This window comes from Lethenteron reissneri, chromosome 45 (assembly GCF_015708825.2).
Source record: "Lethenteron reissneri isolate LAM-NWPU_2019-01 chromosome 45, ASM1570882v1, whole genome shotgun sequence".
Classification (NCBI taxonomy): Eukaryota; Metazoa; Chordata; class Hyperoartia; order Petromyzontiformes; family Petromyzontidae; genus Lethenteron; species Lethenteron reissneri.
Window position 1 is genome coordinate 882,190 of NC_083823.1, and position 18,733 is coordinate 900,922.

The following is an 18,733-nucleotide window of genomic DNA, read 5'->3' on the forward strand; positions in this document are numbered from 1 at the left end:
AAATTCCGTCAGTTCCTATGATTGCTTTTTCATTGCCTTCATGGCTTTATTTTGGTGATTTCGAAAAGTGTATTGGTTTAGCCATGTTTGTGTTGTTGTAGTACAGAGTTAGACTGATGGCCTTAATCTAAGTTGTCTTGTGGTTGTTGTTGTTGTTTGACTTGCATCCCACTGGGATTTTTGCACACAGCGTTGGTGTACAGTGTTTTTTCTGCAATATTTTTGCTGTCTTTTCTTGGATTTTCTGTTTGCACTTAGTCACATATTCACTTTAAGATGTTTTTTTGTTCATGTTTTTGTTTTTTGTTTGTTGCGGTTGCACCCGATTCAAGAGCTGAATGGCTCACAGGGCTATACCTAATAAATGAACTTGAACTTGAACCCGCATGTACCACCAAGCCTGCCTGGCTGGCGAGTTGTTCTCCACACGCGAGACACCCACGGAGGCGGCGTGGCTGGCACAGTTCTTGGTCTAAGGAATTAAAGAGGACCCCCCCCCGTCGAATATTCCCCGTCTTTGTCGCCCGGGCTGCCCTGGCCCACGTGTCCTGATGCAGTTGCACCATCGGCAAAACTCGACATCTATTCCACCAGACAGCCTTCAAACGAACTTTATCATTTCACAGACTTCAAAAGCTACAGTGATGTAAATGGTTGGGTGGGTGGGTGGTTGGCAGGGTTCATTGGTAGGACGCGGTAAAAAAAAAAATACCGGCTGGCTTTATTATCAAGCGTCCCAACAGCCCAGCAGAACTTACAATCGATGGAATAGATCAGCAGCTCGGTGTACAGCGAACTCGGCAGAAGAGTCCCATACACACGCCACAGTTCACGAGTCGAGGCCACATTCCAGACGCAAGGGATGGATGCTCCACAGCAGCAGCAGCAGCTGTCATCTGCTGTCTTGCTGCAGCAGTCATGTGGGTACTTCGGAGCAAGTTTGCGCTCTTCACAGTTGCACGAGGCATGTGTTCACGAGTTCATTTAATGTCAACAATGAAACGACGGCCGATATCGCCGCTGCTACAAGGATTCAGGTCCCATCGCAACTAGCTCCACGTCGCTCAGTCATTTTGCACCGGGTAAAAAATACGCTCTTCAGCATCATGCAACTCGGCTTGTTCGTCAAGAGTTTGGTTAAACCACACCCCGATCCGCGGTCTGGTCAAGTTCTCCGCATCGGTGAATATGAAGGCTGCACTCGTGCGCTCGCACCGTGATGGGCGTGATCGGCCGAGTGGCAAAACCGTCCGTACGGAGTCCCGGTCTCCATCAATGGCAAGAGCAGTCACAGCCCCGTCATACAAATGAAAATGTAAGACACACTGTGGCAATTAAAAAATTCTAAGCAAAGGATCCAGTGAACAAAAAAAACATCACACATTAAACGCCCCATTTTCTAGGTATTTCTTTTACTGAAAAAGAAAAATAGCAACTTACTGTGAAAACACAAAACACGTTAGCGTGAATCAAAGTATCGGACCGCCTGTTGTAAAATGAATGCAGTGCTAACATGTGTTGTCGACACAATGTAACATTCAACTGCAAGATTTCGACAGAAGTTGGCACCACCGATTAGTACAGTTGGCTCCGTATGGTGCGAAAGAAGTTCAACATACAAAGCCAGTCCTGGGGAAAACAACATTGAGATTTAAAATCTGATGCAATCTGGGCAGGCAGTAATGAGTTTCTGTGCAGTTCCAGTGAAAACGAATGCCACAAATGTTCTTTATATGACAGCATTGCAGGTGAGTTTCCCAAAGTCTGTCCATCAGAATCACATTGAGACCAGAAAAAACTCTGGAAAGGAATTTCAGCTCGAGCATTGCTGACCAGATTCTTAAAAAATACAGCACATCTCAAAATAATCTTGCTTGAAAATTCCAATTTCGGTCCGAGGCGATGGAAGTCACAAAAAAAATTCACTGTCAAACAAACAGCAGACAAAATTCCTCCAGTTCGCGGCATGTCCTAGCAAAACAGTTTTTTTCAATGAACAGTTCCCCGCAAACCCTACGGGACGACAAAGCAGGGTGAGGAGGACAGCGATCGGTCCGCCGGCATCTTGTGCAGGACGTCTGGGACGCCCAGGCACACGTCATCGCTGGGCGACAGGGGCGGCCCTCCCGCACGCCGCCGCTTGAACAGCCTGAGGCTGGCTCTCAGCAGCTCGGGGTCCAGGCTTGGTGCGTTCGCGTAGGGCTGCTGGCCTGCGATCTGCGTGAGAAGGAGGGGGCGGCAACTCTGGTACCGTCAATGCCGCCGCCGCCACCTCCGCACCTGCTGGTGCCCAGCGTTATTTATATCATGAATATGTTTATCCACGCACCTCCTACGATGTCTCTTTAGTTTAGAAGCAAATCATAAAAATTTCAAGAAGTTGTCTGGTTAAGCAAGTATAACATTTGGGTATAATTAAACCTTTCATTTAAACTTCATATTTATATACATCATTTAAACAATTTCTTTGTTTGGCAACGCAACCATGTTTTTCAAACATGTGTAATAAAAGACTCGGACGCTTCTCTCTGACTCCGTGTCCTTTATTTGGGTTCGCGTTCTCTTTCCCACACGGCTCTCCTCCTGAGACTCTCTGCTTGGCAGCTCCACAGCTGCCTTCGCTCCCGTAGCCCTCCGCGCTCCTGCAGCTCCGCTGCAGGCTCTTGGTGCAGCCCTCCGGCTGCTCTCACAGCAGCTCCACCGCTGCTCCCTGTTCCTCCGTGCTCGGTCACCGCTGGCCGGCGGTGCCGAGTCTTACCGTGTGTGGCGATCTCGCCACTCCCCAATCTCAGCCCTCCGTGGCCTCTGTGGCTATCTCGCCATCTCCAACCTCAGCCCTGCGTGGCCTCTGTGGCTATATCGCCACTCTCTGTCTCTATCCCCAACTCTCTCTTCCACCCCGCTGGCTGGCGCCGTCATGAGCCCCTCAGCCACTAGGCTGAGGCACGGCGACCACCCAACGTGTTCACCACCCTTCACTCCCCCGACTGACCCCGATGGCTTCCTGTCTCCCCGCTATAACTTCTCCCCCACGTGACCCTGACTCCTCCCTCTCGGATCGTCATATCCGCCCCGCCCATTTACGCCCGCATTACACATGTTCTATCTCAATAGGCTCTCAACAACATCACAAGAGGTTCTTATGAAAATTAATAAAAAAAATACAGATGATAAAATTCATTATTTGGTGATGCTGCTGCATTGGCAGTAGTGCCCAAGCACGACAAAAACTCGTTTTCCATTAATATTGTCTTGAAATGTAATTTATGTGCTCTGAGAAAGAACCACTGTGTTATCAACGAATGAGTTGGGATTATAAAGTAGATAATTTTCATAAGAAATGTACACGTAAAACAGAATAGCCCTGCACATTTCCCAATCTCCTGATGGAAGAGCCTCTCCACGCTGTGCAGGTCGTGAGGGTTATTTGACCATAATTCTAGATTTGAAGTTTTCGTGACTGCAAGGATCCATACGTTTTGTTTTTTTCGGTAAAGTCAAATAAGTAAAAAATAAAATAAATTAAAATGAAAACAACTCAATTAAATCACGACGTTTCGGAAGCAACACAAGCCTCCGTCTTCAGTTGGCCGCTACAGTAATTTTGCTGTGGCGGTTCCACCTGCAGACGGAGGCTTGTGTTGCTTCCAAAACGTCGTGATTTAATTGAGTTGTTTTCATTTAAATTTATTTTATTTTTTACTTATTTGACCATACTACACCACGCTGATTAGTGGGTAGAACGTGAGCAGCAGAAATGGGAGCGTATAAGTACAGTATAACTGAATGTCGTGCACTGCCCTCTGCTGTCAACCTGCTGCACATTGTTTGTGCACGGTGGTCACCCACCAAAGCGCGACGCCAGACCAACCCTGCCGAGCATCTGAGGTCTGACAAGATCGGTCACATGACTGGTAAAAAAATACGGTCAAAGACCTAAAACCCCACATCTGTGAAAACCTGAAGTGAACCCGCGAAGACGGATTAAGGCCCACGCTAGATGCCACGCTCGCTTCGCGGATCAAGCCGAGCGAGATGGCTTTTGGGCGCCCCCCGTTCTCACCTTGCCACTCAGCATCTGCCTGCGAATGGCGAGGTCCCGGCGGTAGCAGAGGGCGCGGTGGCATGGTGCCGCCACGTGCAGCACGGCCGCCTGCTCATGCCGGCGCCCCAGCACGGCCCGTCCCAGCGCCCCCAGCTCCTGCTCTAGCATCGCCTCCACGTCTGTGGTGCGATGGCAGGGGGGGGGTTGGTGGTGGTGGGGGGGGGGGCGGTGAAAAACGAGTGACGCTGTCGGCACGGTGCGCGTGCTCACTCACGGGCAGCGTACTCTCACTGATAACCGCTGCTAAACGTGCATCCATCGTAACTATTAACAAACTATTTTTATTTCATCAGAAAGGCCCACTGAGCTTTAAAGCAGAAGCAAGCTGGCCACAAATGGCTTATTACATGCAAATGTGAAGCAGCTAAATCATCTAAACGCACGATGTTGATTTTCACAATGTGGATTGAAAAACCGGAGGGCCCGGAGAAAAATCCACTTGACCATGGGGAGAATAATGCAAACTCCAAATATACAGGCGACAGGGTCGGGATCAAACCCACGACCTCCTGTATACCTGCCGAGGTAGATAACATCTCGCCACCGTAGCACCCCTAATCGCCAATCCCACTAAAGATCCTCCGGGGATTTAATCTCGACCTCAAAAGCAATGCTTCGTGTTTGCTCAAATCCACACATGTTACGGCAGATCTGTGCATAAGCTTCACGAAGGGAAATTATGAAAAAAGTACAGCATGTGATGGCAGAAACACCAACCAAACCATTGTTCACTCCAAGAAATCCACCACATCAAATTAAGCCATATTGTGGCTGCTTATCCAGCCATATGCAAGATACAGTGATAACCATCTCATCGCTAGTGAATTAATACCAGACAATTTGGATTTGTATAGCATCAAAAACAACCTCATCGGCCAGTTTCCAAATTCAAAAAATTACCCATAAATTACTCAATTGGGATTATACATCACAATCATCACCGTCTGCTGACAAGAGTAATGCCTGCTCATATGCCAGATGCTGAGGTCACCTGGTGCCACACAGGGACAAGCTGGCACTGGGGGTGCCCCTTTCAATGTTTGAGATGAGATGTAAGTGTATCGTGACGTGCAACACTGTGAGGCTCGCTATCTCAATAACTATTTACTATTTAAAATTACATGTTGAAAATAACCGATTCTGATGTGCACGATTCGCCACACGTTCAGTTGTGGTGCGTAACAGCGCGAGCGCAACGGAGAGCTACCCGGGACGCTGGCAGACGTCTCTTTGCAGGCGTCGCGGATTCGCTGCAGCAGGCGTGGCCCGGCCAGGCGCGCCGACACGCCGAGTCGCAGGAGCACGGCACCCGGCGTGAAGCGCAGCAGTGCCATGCCGGCATCGCGCTGCTCTCCGTCCACCTCCTTCGACTCGTTCGCCAGACTCGACCAGTCCACCGCAGCCACGTCCGCGGGGTCTGGGCACGAGAAACAGACGTGAGGCTTGGCTCGACCTATGCTGTCGCCCGGCAATGACCTAATGCCAGCGGACACCATTAGACTAGATGGAGCATACTGGGTTGGCTGCGTGGCATGTCCACCGTGCGGTACAATTACAATTGTACGAGCAGGAGCACTGTCGGCATTTGTCACGCGGAGTGGACGGCGCCGAATAGCCGAGCGATCCCCGCGTTGTCAGACGAAGCTGCCCCTACAAGTTGGATTGGGGATGCGGCACCTGTCTGCTTGTTGGGGTCACGTGACCCGTCTGCGCCGTCGGCCAGCATCTCGTCCAGTTCGTCGTCGCTGATGGGCTCGTACTCCTCGTACGAGGCTCCTGGCGGTCCCATCTCCGCGTCCCTTCCTGCGCGGGGTGCCGGCAGCATGGCGGAGCCGGGAAGGCACGAGGTGACCCAACCCCCGTTATACACCAGAGGAGGAGAACACGAGACGTTAGAAGTAGGCCTGTACCGATTCACCCACCCTTCCCCCCTTATCCTCTGGTGATCTGATGAATTATAACGATTCCAAGCCCTGATTTGACTCAAGAGTCCAATCCCTTTCTTTTCAAGAGATTTTACATCTCGTTTGCATTTTTTTGTCTCATTTGCAGTTGTTTGCTTGAATAACAAAATGTTCAATTTGCAATCTATTTGCACAATTGAAATACTCCATTCTTCTATAATTCAATAAATGCATTGCGAGCGCAAAACTCTATTAAAAATTATCAATCGATGCATTGCTACTTGTCACCATAAAACGTGGCGTCGAGCGAGTCGCCACTGTTGGCGGCCTGCGGAAGCTCTCACCGTCGGCAGTGTCGACCGCTCGCCCATCGTGGCTGCCGTGCTCCTGCGCCGCTCGAACGGCGATGCCGTCCTCCGACTGCCGCGCGGCTCCGAGTTCGGCGGGCAAATCCCCGCGGGGCGTGCTCGCCAGGCCTGGCACCGGCGGTCCGTGGTGGTGGTGGTGATGGTGGTGGTGCTGGTGGTCGAACGGCGCCTGCGGCCTGTCGCCGTCGCGCTCTCGCTCGCGGTCCCCGCGTCTGCGGTCCCAGTTGCGCGGAGGTGCCGCCACACGCTCCCGGCCGTCGTAAGAGCCGGCGCGGGCGTGGCCCCAGCGACCCGACTCTGGCGAGCTGTGTCGCGAGCCGCGGCCGTGTCGGTCCACGTCATGGCGTTCTGCCGGCGGACACGACGGCGTTACCGGCGCCCGCTCAGAGCCGCGATTAACACAGGGCGGCAAACTCCCAACGACGACGACCGTTTTCTTGCCGGTGCCAAGAACCACAGATGCACCAGGAGGAGCGATATATAAAACCAACGACACAGGTCTTATATAAAAACAATACGGGGTAAAATTAGCGTGTTCAGACATTGTGATGTCAACACGACATTGTGACGTCATCTGAAAATGTGAGTGGTAATCAGGTAATCAGGCCCTCCTAACCAGGTCTCGCATCTCTCTCCCATATATTTCGCCTTGACTAATCTGTATCTCTTTGCGTCTCGGCAAGCTGTGTGTCTCAGCGACCACTCCCAGAGCCTCGGGTTTGCAGGATGGCAGTTTCAGTACCCGGACTCATTAATTAATTTGCTGAACCACAGATGGTGCATTATAGGGCTTTTGGGCATGGAATACAACTGTACCCAAGGCATGTGTGCAAGGGGGAGCTACCAGAGCCATTGACTCTCAAGGTGAAAGGTGAGTAGTGTCTCACCGGACGAGCCCGACTCTTCCCGGCGAAGCTGCTCCAGGCGGGACGAGCGCCGGTCCAATGACCGCTCGGCACTGCGGTTCCTCCGCCGGTCACGGTCGGCCTCGCGCGATCCGGCAAGCGGGAGCGGCGGCGTCGCCGCAGCTATCTCCTCCGTGCCCGGTAGCAACGCGGACTGCGGTGGCACCACCCCCATGCCCATGGGCGGGAGGCCCATCGGCAGGCCAATGGGCAGGACCGTGGGGAGGCCCGCGGAGAGGCCCGCGGGCAGGCCCACGGGGAGGCCCAAGGGGAGCAGGATGGGCTTATGCAGCGCGATGGCGGCGGCGGCGCGGTCTTCCTCGGCGGTGCGGGCGGCGCGCTGCGGGGACTCGGTGGAGGTGGAGCGGCGGTGCCGGCTTGACGTGCGGCTCTGGTTGCTGCCGATGCTGCTACTGCGGCCGTGGTGCTCGCACAGCAGGCTGGCGTGGTCACGCATCGGCCTGGGGTCACACGGAGCGCGGTGCACGGTTTCTTTATTTGCACCCCGTCATTCATGGCATTGCAAAAGCCTCTTTTTGAGGTTCTTGTGCTTCTTGTCTTGCGCTCTTTGGGGCTGAGTGGCCATGTCTCAGCTCCATACAGCAAAAACGACGAAACTCCTTTGTTACCAGGTCTCTTTGCGGACTCTTGAGGTAACGATGGGATGACTGCATTTAACCGTAGGCTAACTGCTGAGTGCATGACATGACGGCACTTGGGAATGTGGCTTGCTTCCCCTTGGTTGACTCTGCCGACCAGGTTCTCTGAGCTACAGGACCTCATAGATGGACGAGGAGGCCGAGGGGTAGGCCACAGGCCTTGCGGCTGCATTCAAATGAGCGTTACTGTCGAGACTCGGAGAGAGCAAGGGTTGGAATCAAGTATTTACAACAATCGGCTAAATACTTAAAGACAGAAAAAAGCAGCACCGAAATTTACAGGGTAAGCATCTCGCTGATAATCAACTGCCCACGCACGCACCGTGCGTCTTCCCTGCCGCGGCTGTCCCTGCGCAGGTCCTCGAAGCCGCGCTCCACCAGCAAGCTGTCCACCCAGCCGGGTCGATCGCCCTCGCGAGCCAGCGGCGCCAGGGGCGGCAGCGGCGTCAGGGGCGGCAGCGGCGCCAGGGGCGTCAGGGGCGGCAGGGGCACATCGCACCGGAATCTGCCGTCCACAAAACCCACGTCGGTCGCGCCGCTTACTTCACCGCCCACGGCTAAGACTGTGGGCAGGCGCATGGCGACAGTGCTCGTCGTGGTTCTCCCACAACCACCAATCCTCGGAGACGCCCACAACACAGTCGCTAATAGGGAAAGCGACAGACTGAATGGTACAGCATTTAAGGGAACAGCCCAATTGAAACTCCATAATCAGCATCTGGCAATGCAGAACGCTTGGTGGTGCAGCAATGTGGGTCAGAGACGTCCCGGAGTAATGAGAGAGAAGTCATGATACTCGGAGCACGTTTCCCTTCACTCAAGACATAGAACCGTGTCACACCATGACTACTTACTGCTTGTTCTACACCAAGACTATCACGAATTAGTTTTTATTATCAGGATAATTAACATTTTCACATGTTGTTTGCCACGATATCCATGTGGCTAATGTATTGAGGAAGAGGTGAATATTTCGACAGAGAAGAATTCAGTTTAACAAGTAGGCTTTCGCGACCAATATCATCCATAATAGAGGTTTTTTTGGGTTAGATCGCGTAAATCTATAAATGTGTCGTTAAAACCCACCACCACCCGACACAGCCAACTAGTAAGGGTTGTCACGTAAACAGAACGTGCCAATTCGTCACAAGTACAGCACACCGGTGTGTTGGAGAGCCAAGCCACAACATTTACAATCTGACTACGGCGTTTCGCCAGTAATTCCAACTAGCTTCATCAGGCGACAGCCAGATTTGTGGAGAAGTCCACCCGTTTCGTTCCTTATATAGAGGCGTAGATGTGGTGACCACGGCTTTTGCGCTCTTGCGCAAAGTTGGGGGGGATAAATGAGTCAATGTACATTATGCATGCGCATTATGTGCGTGCCAACAAGGACACTCAATTGATTTTGATAATGTTGAAAGAAGTCAAAATAATTTTTACCGTTTGGATAGCTACCAACTTGGTGCTGCGTAGAAGCGAATCATCAAATAGTACATTGTTTAAATGAATGCCTATACAGGCCATCATACTTCAATAGGGATCACCGTTGGTAAGCTATTTTAATACACACAGTGGACAGAAAGAACAAGATCAAAGGGCTCGCATGATGCGCATGCAAAATGAACGTTGACTCATTAATCCCCCCCCCACTTTGTGGAAGAGCGCAGAAATGTGGTCACCACATCTACGCCTCTATATAAGAAACGGAACAGGTGGACTTCTCCACAAATCTGGCTGTCGCCTGATGAAGCCAGTTGTAATTACTGGCGAAACGTCGTACTCAGTTTGTAAATGTTATGGCTTGGCTCTCCAACACACCGGTGTGCTGTACTAGTGACGAATTGGCGACATTCTGTTTACATGACAACCCTTACGAGTTGGCTGTGGCAGGTTTTAATGACACATTTATATATTTATGAAACCTAACCCAAAAAAAACCCCTAGAAGAATTCAGATAGAGGGTAAAGTAGAGGGAAGAGTGGGCAGAGGAGAATGTAACGGAGAGAGGAGAGTGACTCGCCTCCCGTCCTCAAAGTCCCGCTGCTCCAGGGCGGGGTCGCGCCGCGCATGGAACCACTCCAGCCGGTGGGGCTCGGCGGGTGGCAGAAAGCCCACGGGCGAGAAGCAGCGCTCGTCACGCGCCGGCGCCTGCCTGCGGAAGCTCTCGCCCTGCTCCCGCTCGAGCTCGGCGTCGCGCTCCCAGGGGACGACGGCCGTGCTGCCGCGCCGCTCCTCCGCTCCCCCGTGCTCCCACCGCTCAAACTCAGGCCCCTTCTCGAAGGCCTTCTCCGCCGAGCGGCCGCGGCCTCTCGTCGCGGAGTCCGACGCCGCGGGCCTCTCCGCCGCGCTCGCCCTTCCTCGCCTCGTCGTCTCCCCTCGGCTCGCCCTCGGGGCGGCACGGCACCTCCTCGTCCGACCAATCGCTGAACACCTCGCCGGCCGTGATGCTCGCCGGCTTCTCGTCCACCTCCTTGGGACTCTCGGGTCGCTCCGCGGGCGGCTCCTTCTTCGCGACGACGACGTCGTCCCGCGACACTTCGGTTTGCGAGGAAGAGGGCGGGGTGGGCGCGGGCACGGGCGGGGTGCTGGGCCCCTTGCGTTTCTTGACGTGCGTCACCGAATCGTCGTCGGAAGACTCCGCCTCCTCGCGCGCCCTCTTCCTCCGCCCGCTCTCCGGGGCGGATTCGTCCGACCGCTCCGACGGCCGAGGCGGCGTGTGCGGCGCCTCGCGCTCCCCGGTGCTGCTCCCGCCGCGCGACCCCGCGGCCCTGTCGCCGAAGCCCGACTTGCTGTGCTTGCGGCGCTGCGGCCGGCTCGGCTTGCGCTTGCGGAACTGGGGCATGCGCGGGCGGTCGACGAACTGCTCGCGCACGTCGATCTCGCGCGTGGGCAGCGCCTCGCCCGCCGCCACCGACTTGAGGCGCTCCTGGATGAGGCTGGTGTTACGGTCGGGCGTCACGCCGTGGGCCCGGTCGGCCTCGCGCCGCCGCTCTGGCGTCTGCTCGGCCCGGCGCGCCGGACTACCGCCGGCGAGCGTCGACTCCGCTGGCAGCACCACCTGGCTGGACAGGCGGGTCTCCCTGCCCCGGCGCTGCCCTGCACGGCCACACCGACACGGCAAGGGGGGTCGTCGTCACAGTCGACGGAATCGGACGACGGCTCCCAGGGGGCTGCGCCCAAGTGTTCGAACAAGACGGATCGGAGTGCGATGCAACCAAGGATGTGTCAGTTTAGTAAAAATTGGAATTAGAAAAACACCCCATTTATTTTTAATCATTATTTGATTTCCCAATAGACAAATCCAGCCAGGTAGCTCACTGGTACATGACGCAGCTCGCAGTCGCTCAAATCCTTGTTGGGGGCTGACTCGGCGCAGCATCAGGATGCGGGGAAGTTAAGTGGTTGTGCTATGAAATGACTCGCCCCTGATCTAGGAATGTGGAAGCTCCATCACCGGCTCATTCGAGCAGGAAATCGATTACTTGAATATAACCGAAGCGTGAGATCTCAAAACTAAGTGGGGTTGAGCCTAGACAGTGCTTTGATGGGCGACCAATAACTCGCACCGACGGGGGTGGTGACACATGGACAAATAACCCCGACGACCCCCACGAGCCGCAGGGCGTGTGGAGACCTTCATCCAGCAGTGGATCGATAAAAGAGCTGGCCACGAACACGTTTTCTGAAACAACGGTTTTCATTTGCCCCATGTGGAAGGGTAAAGTGTTGTTTGTAAAAATTTAGTAACATTTGTTCTTCGCACCATTCTCCCAGCGCAAGGCTATCACACCACAATGGTGCTAAGATTCAGCTTTACAGGCATAGCCTGTAGTGGTTGCACAATAGGCAGCGATGTTGCTTTTTTGTATTTCCAATTGAGTAATTTGAAGGTAATTTTTACAATTTTAACAAATTTAGACCGTGACGTCAGCACACAAGGGCCTACTCTTTTCGAATGACGTCACGGGGATCGTGAACGGCCAACGCGAAGCGGACCGGCGCGTGGTATTTTTACGGACGATGCGCCTGCAGTAACGACCGGGGGTGGCCTGCCGGATTCGAATCCACAATCCTCGGCGCTACAGCTGGGCCACGTGTACTCGGGAAGTCTCGGTTTTGCCAGTGGTGGTGGTGGTGGGCGGGCGAGCGAGCAGGAGTCACACACTTCGGTCATCGCCGCTGTTGGAGGAGTCGGCGCTCTCGGGTGACTTGAGTCGCAGTCTCTTTGCAGAAGGCCGCGGGGAAGTCGGGCTGCTGACGTCTCGCGTCCGCTTCCTGGGCACAAGTTTCACGTCGTTTACTTTGTTAAGCCAGGCGAGAGAACTCACAGTGACCAGGGTGAGTCTCATTTGCAAGTGACCTGGGCCACCAACGTGACAAAAGCAGACAGCAAGTACAACACGAAATAAAATTCTCCTCGCAAAAGTTAGCTCGGAAATTCTATTAAATTACAGAAACATCAGAATAGATGCAGGGTGAGTATATGAAGTAATTGGACAGAATTGACAGTTTGGAATCAAATGACGGTTGAGATGGCACAATGGCGGCACGCGTCTCTCAGAGGGCGCGGCGACGCAGCGACGTGCGGAGACGTGCCGAGCCAACCTCCTCACCTCTTCTTGTCTCCGTCCTCGCGCCGTTCCTCCTTCGGCTCCTCCCTCCGCCGCTCTCGCTCCTCCCTCCTGCGGCCGCGCCCGCCGCGCCCCCGCACGCCGCCGCCGCCCCCCCTCTCCTTGCCTCGCTCCCTCTCGCCGGCGTCCGGCCCTTCGGCTCGCTCTCTCTCGCGTTGCTCCCTGTGCTCCCTCGCTCGCTCGGCCTTCTTCTCCGCGTCCGCGGGGCGCGCCCGCTCGCGCTCCCGCAGCTCGGCGGCCGAGCGCTCGCGCTCCCTCTCGCGCTCGCGGTGTTCGGCGTCCGAGCGCTCGCGCTCGCGGTGCTCGGCGTCGGCTCTCTCGCGTTCCCTCCGCTCCCCGTCGGCGCGCTCCCTGTCGCGGTGCTCTCGGTGCTCGGCGCCGGAACGCTCCCTCTCCTTGTCGCGGTCCCTGTGGTCGCCGGCACCGCCGCCGTCGGTGCGGTCGCGCTCTCTCCTTTCCACCTCCCGCCGCGCCGCGTCACGATCGCCGGCCGGGGGCAGAGACGGCAGATCCCTCGAGGCGCCTCCGCGCTGGGAGGGTCGCGCCGGTGGGGACGCCGGGCGGCTCCCGGGGGCCGCGGCGCCGTCTGCGAATGCCGACGGGAAGCGACGCTTTCAATCAAGCGAGACCCACGGCGGTTTGCAACGCAACAAAACGTGGACTGTTACAGCCCCTAAATGCAACCACATTCCCCAAGTCGTTGTACGGAAAGCAAGTGCATAGGCAGAGGAAAACAGGAAGGTCTTCAGCTTCGAATTGAAGATGGGCAAGGAGGCAAAAGAGGATGAGCAATCTCCAATGAGCAAAGTTTGACTTGGGGGCTTTGACAGAGAGCCTTGGATGCTGGAGCAGAGTGTGTGTGGAGGGAGTGAGATGAGGCTTTCCTTCATAAATGAATGACATGAAGTGACAATGCCAGGTGAGCAGGAGTGCAGCTGATGATGACCCAGTTCATCGTCATGATCACCCCTACCCCATGCCACGTGAGCACCTCGCTCGCGGTTTTCCCGGCGCTCTTCACGTCTGTCGAACGAGGCGTCGCGGCTGGAATCGCGGTTTTCCCGTGCAGCCTTGTCGGGTGCCGCCGCCGCTGCTCTGCTGTCCCACGTGGCAAGCCCAACCCTGGTGCTGCCAACACCGCCGCCGCCGCCACGGCCTGCGGCACACAGCGAACAGCATTGCGGTCACACGCAGCAATCTCACACGCCACAGCGGCAAGCAAGGGCTCTCAGCACTTCAACCGTGAGATGTGGGCCTTCATTCGTGTGACAAATAGCCAAGGGGTTGAGCGATAATAACGATGCAAGACCATGCAAAAAATAATCACTCTCACGTTGCTTACATATCGCAACTGTGAAGTCGTGATATATATGCAACTTGAATTGATTTTTTATCGTGGATTAATTGTTACACAGAGCAACAGCATCATGAAAATGAGAGATTGCTCTCCTCCGGCGAGGGACCCACCACCTCTGTCCTGCGCACGCTCGTTGCTGCGCCCGCCCCGCTCGCCGCTCCGATCCTCCTTGCGCATCCCCTCCTCCCGCTTGCGCCCCGTGCGCCCAAACGCCCTGTCGTCAGCGGCCGCGGCGCCGGTCGTTCCTGCCGAAGCCTCGTCCCTCCGGCGCGGCTCCCGGCCTTCCCTTGCGGCCCCCCTGCCGTCCCTCCAGCCGTCGGAGCGGCCCTCGACCTTGCCATCCCGCTCCGACCGGGCCTTCTCCTTTTCCGGCGCTTTTTCGGGTGGCGGCGGCGGCAGCTGCCGGGCGGCGTCGCGCTCTTCCCTGCGCTCGCGATCTCGAGCGGCGGCACGCTCTGCCTCGCCGCAGTCTTTGCCCTCGCGTTTGTCCGTCCTCGCGCGCGCGTCTGTGGTCACAGCCGTGCGGAATTTAGCGTCAGCTCTCCGGCACCCCTCCACGTGATTCATCACGCACGCTCATTGCGCCATTTATTTGACGAAGGTTTGCTTAGAAAAACCGTCAGGATGTCCTTTCCTAAACAAATCATAACACTCACGAGTGGAAAACAAGCACGTCCTTGATATTTTCTTTGCGTATATAGGATAAATTAAACTAGACATACATATTCAATTTAATAGGGCACTACTGTGAAACCAATGAACAAATCATAATATTAACACCAAAGGGCAGGGAAGGAGAATACATCTATTAGAAAATTCACTAGTTACTCAACTTATACAAAGCAATCGAATTTGGAAAATCCTCATTCCAATTACAGGCAAACCACTCAAAGCGCTGCCTCTTATAACGCTGTTTCATTATAACGCTCTTTGTCCAGGAGGAAAATACCTGCGCGAATCAGCCCATATATGTTGTACAACTGTGTACATTAGGCAATGCCTTGACAAAGAAACCAGATACGCTGAATCGTTCATGTAAAACCAAGTCTAGACTAATGCAGTTCTCTTCATTAAAAATACCTCTTAAAGATAACCAGGTGCCCTATAATCAAATTACCCAGAATGTACCCAAATCTCATCAGATCTTGGAAGCTCGGCAAGGTTTAGAAATGGCCGACAACTACGCACAAGCAGCCAGCTGCAGGGCAACGTGGCGGGTAGCCGAGGGCAGTGAAGCTAAATCCACTGTTGCTCTGTACTTCTACGCTTCCGCGTCTATGGTCACCAACCCGCACTGACTGAGCAGCGTGCAAAAGCATAGGCAAAGCACCCCGACGATCTGTATGGTGCGTGGACACCCTCATCCAGTTGCAGACGGACAAAAGTGCAGTACGTGTGTGCGCACGTGTGAACATGGAAACCAGGCGACTGCGGTCACCCTGCCTCTCTCTCTCTTCCCCGGCCGTACCGTCGACTCTGTCCGGAGACTTGTCCGGCTCTCGCCGCTTGGACGCGTCCCTCTTGGGGCGGTCCCAGGACGTCGGCGGTGGCGGCGGTGGCGGCACCGGTGAGGGGGGGCGACGGCGCCGAACCTGGGGGCTCTCCGAGCGGCGGCCGTGCAGCGGCGCTGTGCGCCTCGCCCTGTGGCATACGGCGGGCGCAACCGATGAAGCCAGGGGCCTTCCACACCGAGGGCCAACGAGGACATTCACACATACCTTTGGCGGGTGGCCACACCTTAACACACACACACCTCAGACACTTTTGCCAATGCGAGAGGCCCTTGCATACTCTTAGGTTTTTTCGGTAAAGTCACGTAGGTAAAATATTAAAATAGAAATAAAATAATACAGTAATTTAGCTGTGACGGTCCCACCTGAAGACGGAGACTTGTGTTGCCTCCAAACGTCGTGATTTAATCGATTTATTTTCATTTATTATTATTTTATTTCTATTATTATTTTTATTTTAAAATTTTTACCTACTGTGACTTTACCGAAAAAACCTAAGAGTATGAATCCTTGCAGCTTCAAATCTAGGCCCTTGCATACAGAAGATTGGTTCTCCATGAATATTTGGGGTGTAAAAATTCAGCCACTTGCAATCGTGATTAGATGAAAACGACTCCTTAACACTGTGGCTGGGACGAGCCCTTAACGCCACGGCAACGCGTACTGAAAATCTGCACAGCGAGGAGCATTTTTATTTAACTCCAGAGTGCCGCATGGGGACGCGGGGCCCACCTGGAGGGGGGTGACGGGTCGTTGGCAGGTTTGCGCGCAGGCGAGCGGGAAGCCCGGCGCGCGCCCTCGGGAGCGGTCACGGTGATGGCGGGGGCCGGCGAGGCGGCGCGCTGCTCCAGATGCTGGGGCTGCGGAGCCGGCGGCTGCTTGCGCTGCCGCGGAGAGACGATCCCGCTAACGCCACTGCCCCCGCCGATTCCGCTGCGCCGCCGGACTTGCTGCAGGCGACTCGGGGCTACGTGGTCGCGCCACCCTGCAGCGCCGGCACCGGACAACATCGTCAACACTACGACCGCCCGGCCAGCACAAACCCGGCCACAGCCCGCACACCCACCCGGCGTCACGGTCAAATGAATAATTCACTCAATACCGCTTTGAAACAGGCCAACCATCCCTTCTATTAATTTAAGCCAGCGCTCAGCATTTAATAATTCGTCGATTTGGGTATATTCAAATGCTTATGATACACGCAACAAATTGCGTGGGCGAGAATAGGTTATTGACAATGAATGTTGCACAATTATAATCTAAGGTACAGGAGATGCGAGAGCCTTCGGCATCACCGAACCACAGGGGCAGGGCAACTGCACTCCTCGGCACGACAGGGGTGCGGCTACCCTGAGACGAGGGTGCCCTGACCCCGAGATGAAGGTGCCCCGAGTAGGGTCAGGGGGGTGCCCTGCCCAGAGAGAAGAATGGGGGGGAGGTGCGGGCGAACCTGCGCGGGGGGGAAGAGTGCAGGTGCCTCTTGGAGACGGTGGAAGAGGTGGACACCGGTTGCGAAGGGGGCGACTTTTTGCGCAACCGCTCCGGCGAGCTGCCAGGGCTGGACGCCGGAGACTGGGCGCGTTGACGGTTCGCCTGCGGCTTCCCTGCAGCGGAGAGAGTCCCGTTAGAACTCCGCACGCACACAACTCCGCGCGTGCTTTTGAATGCGCTGCATTAGGCCTCGCCGACTCGCTCCGCAAACAATGCTGTTACGGCTGTGTGCCCGTCTCCCAAATCAAACAGCTGCTTGCTCTCAATTACATGCACGCGTACGTAGATACATAACACGTGAATTGTATTTATAGCCAGGAGAGGGAGCACTGAGAAAACTACAAAGCTAGAAGAGAGACCCACTGTGCGGGGAAATACGCAAATAAACGAGACAACATGGTTTCTCAACAAAATCAATAAAGCGTCATAAATATGTGCAATAAAGAAAGACAACAAAAGTTTCAAACAAATCAGTTTCAAGAGTCCAGCACTCTGACATCACACACAGCGACGTGCAACAAGAAGTTGGCGGCGGTGAGATTTGGCAAAGTAGCTCCGGTCTACATCAGTTCTGAACATGGAATTTCTGCTCTGTGGGGTGTCACTCACTACAGGCGACCTATGTAAAATATACTTTGAACTTTCTTCGCAGCGTATATATCCAACCGTGTTAATCGGAGGTGCGGGGCAAGACGCTACCTGGCGCAGGCGAGGGTCGCTTGGGCTCCGGCGCCGGCAGTAGGGTTGGTGGCGCAGCTCGCCGGTGGTGCTGTGGGAGGGGCACCAGCACAGGCGACTCGGACCAGCGCTTGGACGGGTCCTTGCAGGAGGGCGGCGACTGCGACCAGGCCCGGCCTTGGTCGGCTCCGATGGGCGGAGACTCGGACCAGCCGCGGTATTGCCCCTTTCGCGGAGGAGGGGACGGTGGTTTGGGCGGCAGTACCAGTGCCTCTCTCTCCCGCTGGAGCCAAACAATACAGAAGGTCGTATTTCACAAGGCAAGGGTGGTGACACGGTGCCACAGGAGATACACTACGTAGCCAATCGTGCTAATCGGAGGTCCGGGGGGGAGGGACAACTATACACAAAAAGCAGTTGTAAAGAAGTTAGATTCCAATCTAGATGATTTAAAAGTGCATAGCTGCAGTGGCTTCCTAATATTGGAAGAGCGTTCCAGACGGCCGCAGAAGCGCATCTGAAAGTGCACGATGCAGTCACCGCCTTTGTAAATGGAATCCATCTGGTGGCTTCATGTGCCATCGAATGCTTTGCCAAACTCAACACACAGTTATACACTCATCCATTGCTTTTATAATACCATATAAAAGATTGCCCATGGAAGGATATTGCAGAACTACTTCTGAGATCCAACACACCCTGCAATAAGATGTTTGACACATGGTAGTTGACCTGTAATTTTCACTCCACAGAGCTCGAACACCCGGGTTACCTTGGGGAGCTCCTTTGCTGGGAGAGACAGGGACAGGAGCTTCGGCTCGCGGCTCCTCTCTGCTGGCGCGGGAACGGGCGAGCGAGACTTGCGCTTGTTGCCAAGCTGCTTGGTGGGGACAGCGAGGGTGGCGGCCGGCGGGGGGGAGGGCACCGGCGGCGATCGCTTGCGCCCACGCTCTTTGCCGACAACCGGGGACCTCACCAGGGGCTGCTTGGGCTTGGGGGGAGTTCGGGAGCGCCGTCTAACGCCCACCGGTGATTTGGACCGTTGCTTTTTGCCCGAGAGAGGCGGGGAGGCCGATCGACGCTTGCCCTTGTCCTTTCGGGCAGGTGGCGAGTGGGAGGGT

General features: G+C 55.0%; 2 protein-coding genes across 2 annotated transcripts; both read right to left on the minus strand.

The window, feature by feature from the left end:
• Nucleotides 1-673: 673 nt before the first annotated feature.
• Nucleotides 674-10,203, minus strand: LOC133353971 (zinc finger CCCH domain-containing protein 13-like). The gene is made up of 8 exons (XM_061570519.1): nucleotides 9,965-10,203; nucleotides 8,264-8,446; nucleotides 7,265-7,743; nucleotides 6,354-6,725; nucleotides 5,783-5,908; nucleotides 5,313-5,522; nucleotides 4,064-4,224; nucleotides 674-2,217 (listed from the first exon to the last, which is right to left on the minus strand). Exons 3-8 carry the CDS (start codon nucleotides 7,737-7,739, stop codon nucleotides 2,014-2,016), a joined length of 1,548 nt encoding a protein of 515 aa, XP_061426503.1. The 5' UTR covers nucleotides 7,740-7,743; nucleotides 8,264-8,446; nucleotides 9,965-10,203; the 3' UTR covers nucleotides 674-2,013.
• On the minus strand, nucleotides 10,203-18,194 carry LOC133353810 (zinc finger CCCH domain-containing protein 13-like). The gene is made up of 11 exons (XM_061570230.1): nucleotides 18,153-18,194; nucleotides 17,634-17,838; nucleotides 16,894-17,047; nucleotides 16,712-16,764; nucleotides 16,176-16,428; nucleotides 15,401-15,573; nucleotides 14,046-14,438; nucleotides 13,549-13,731; nucleotides 12,558-13,161; nucleotides 12,110-12,219; nucleotides 10,203-11,040 (listed from the first exon to the last, which is right to left on the minus strand). The coding sequence occupies exons 1-11, from the start codon at nucleotides 18,192-18,194 to the stop codon at nucleotides 10,208-10,210; spliced, it is 3,003 nt and encodes a 1,000-aa protein (XP_061426214.1). The 3' UTR covers nucleotides 10,203-10,207.
• Between the last annotated feature and the right edge of the window lie 539 nt (nucleotides 18,195-18,733).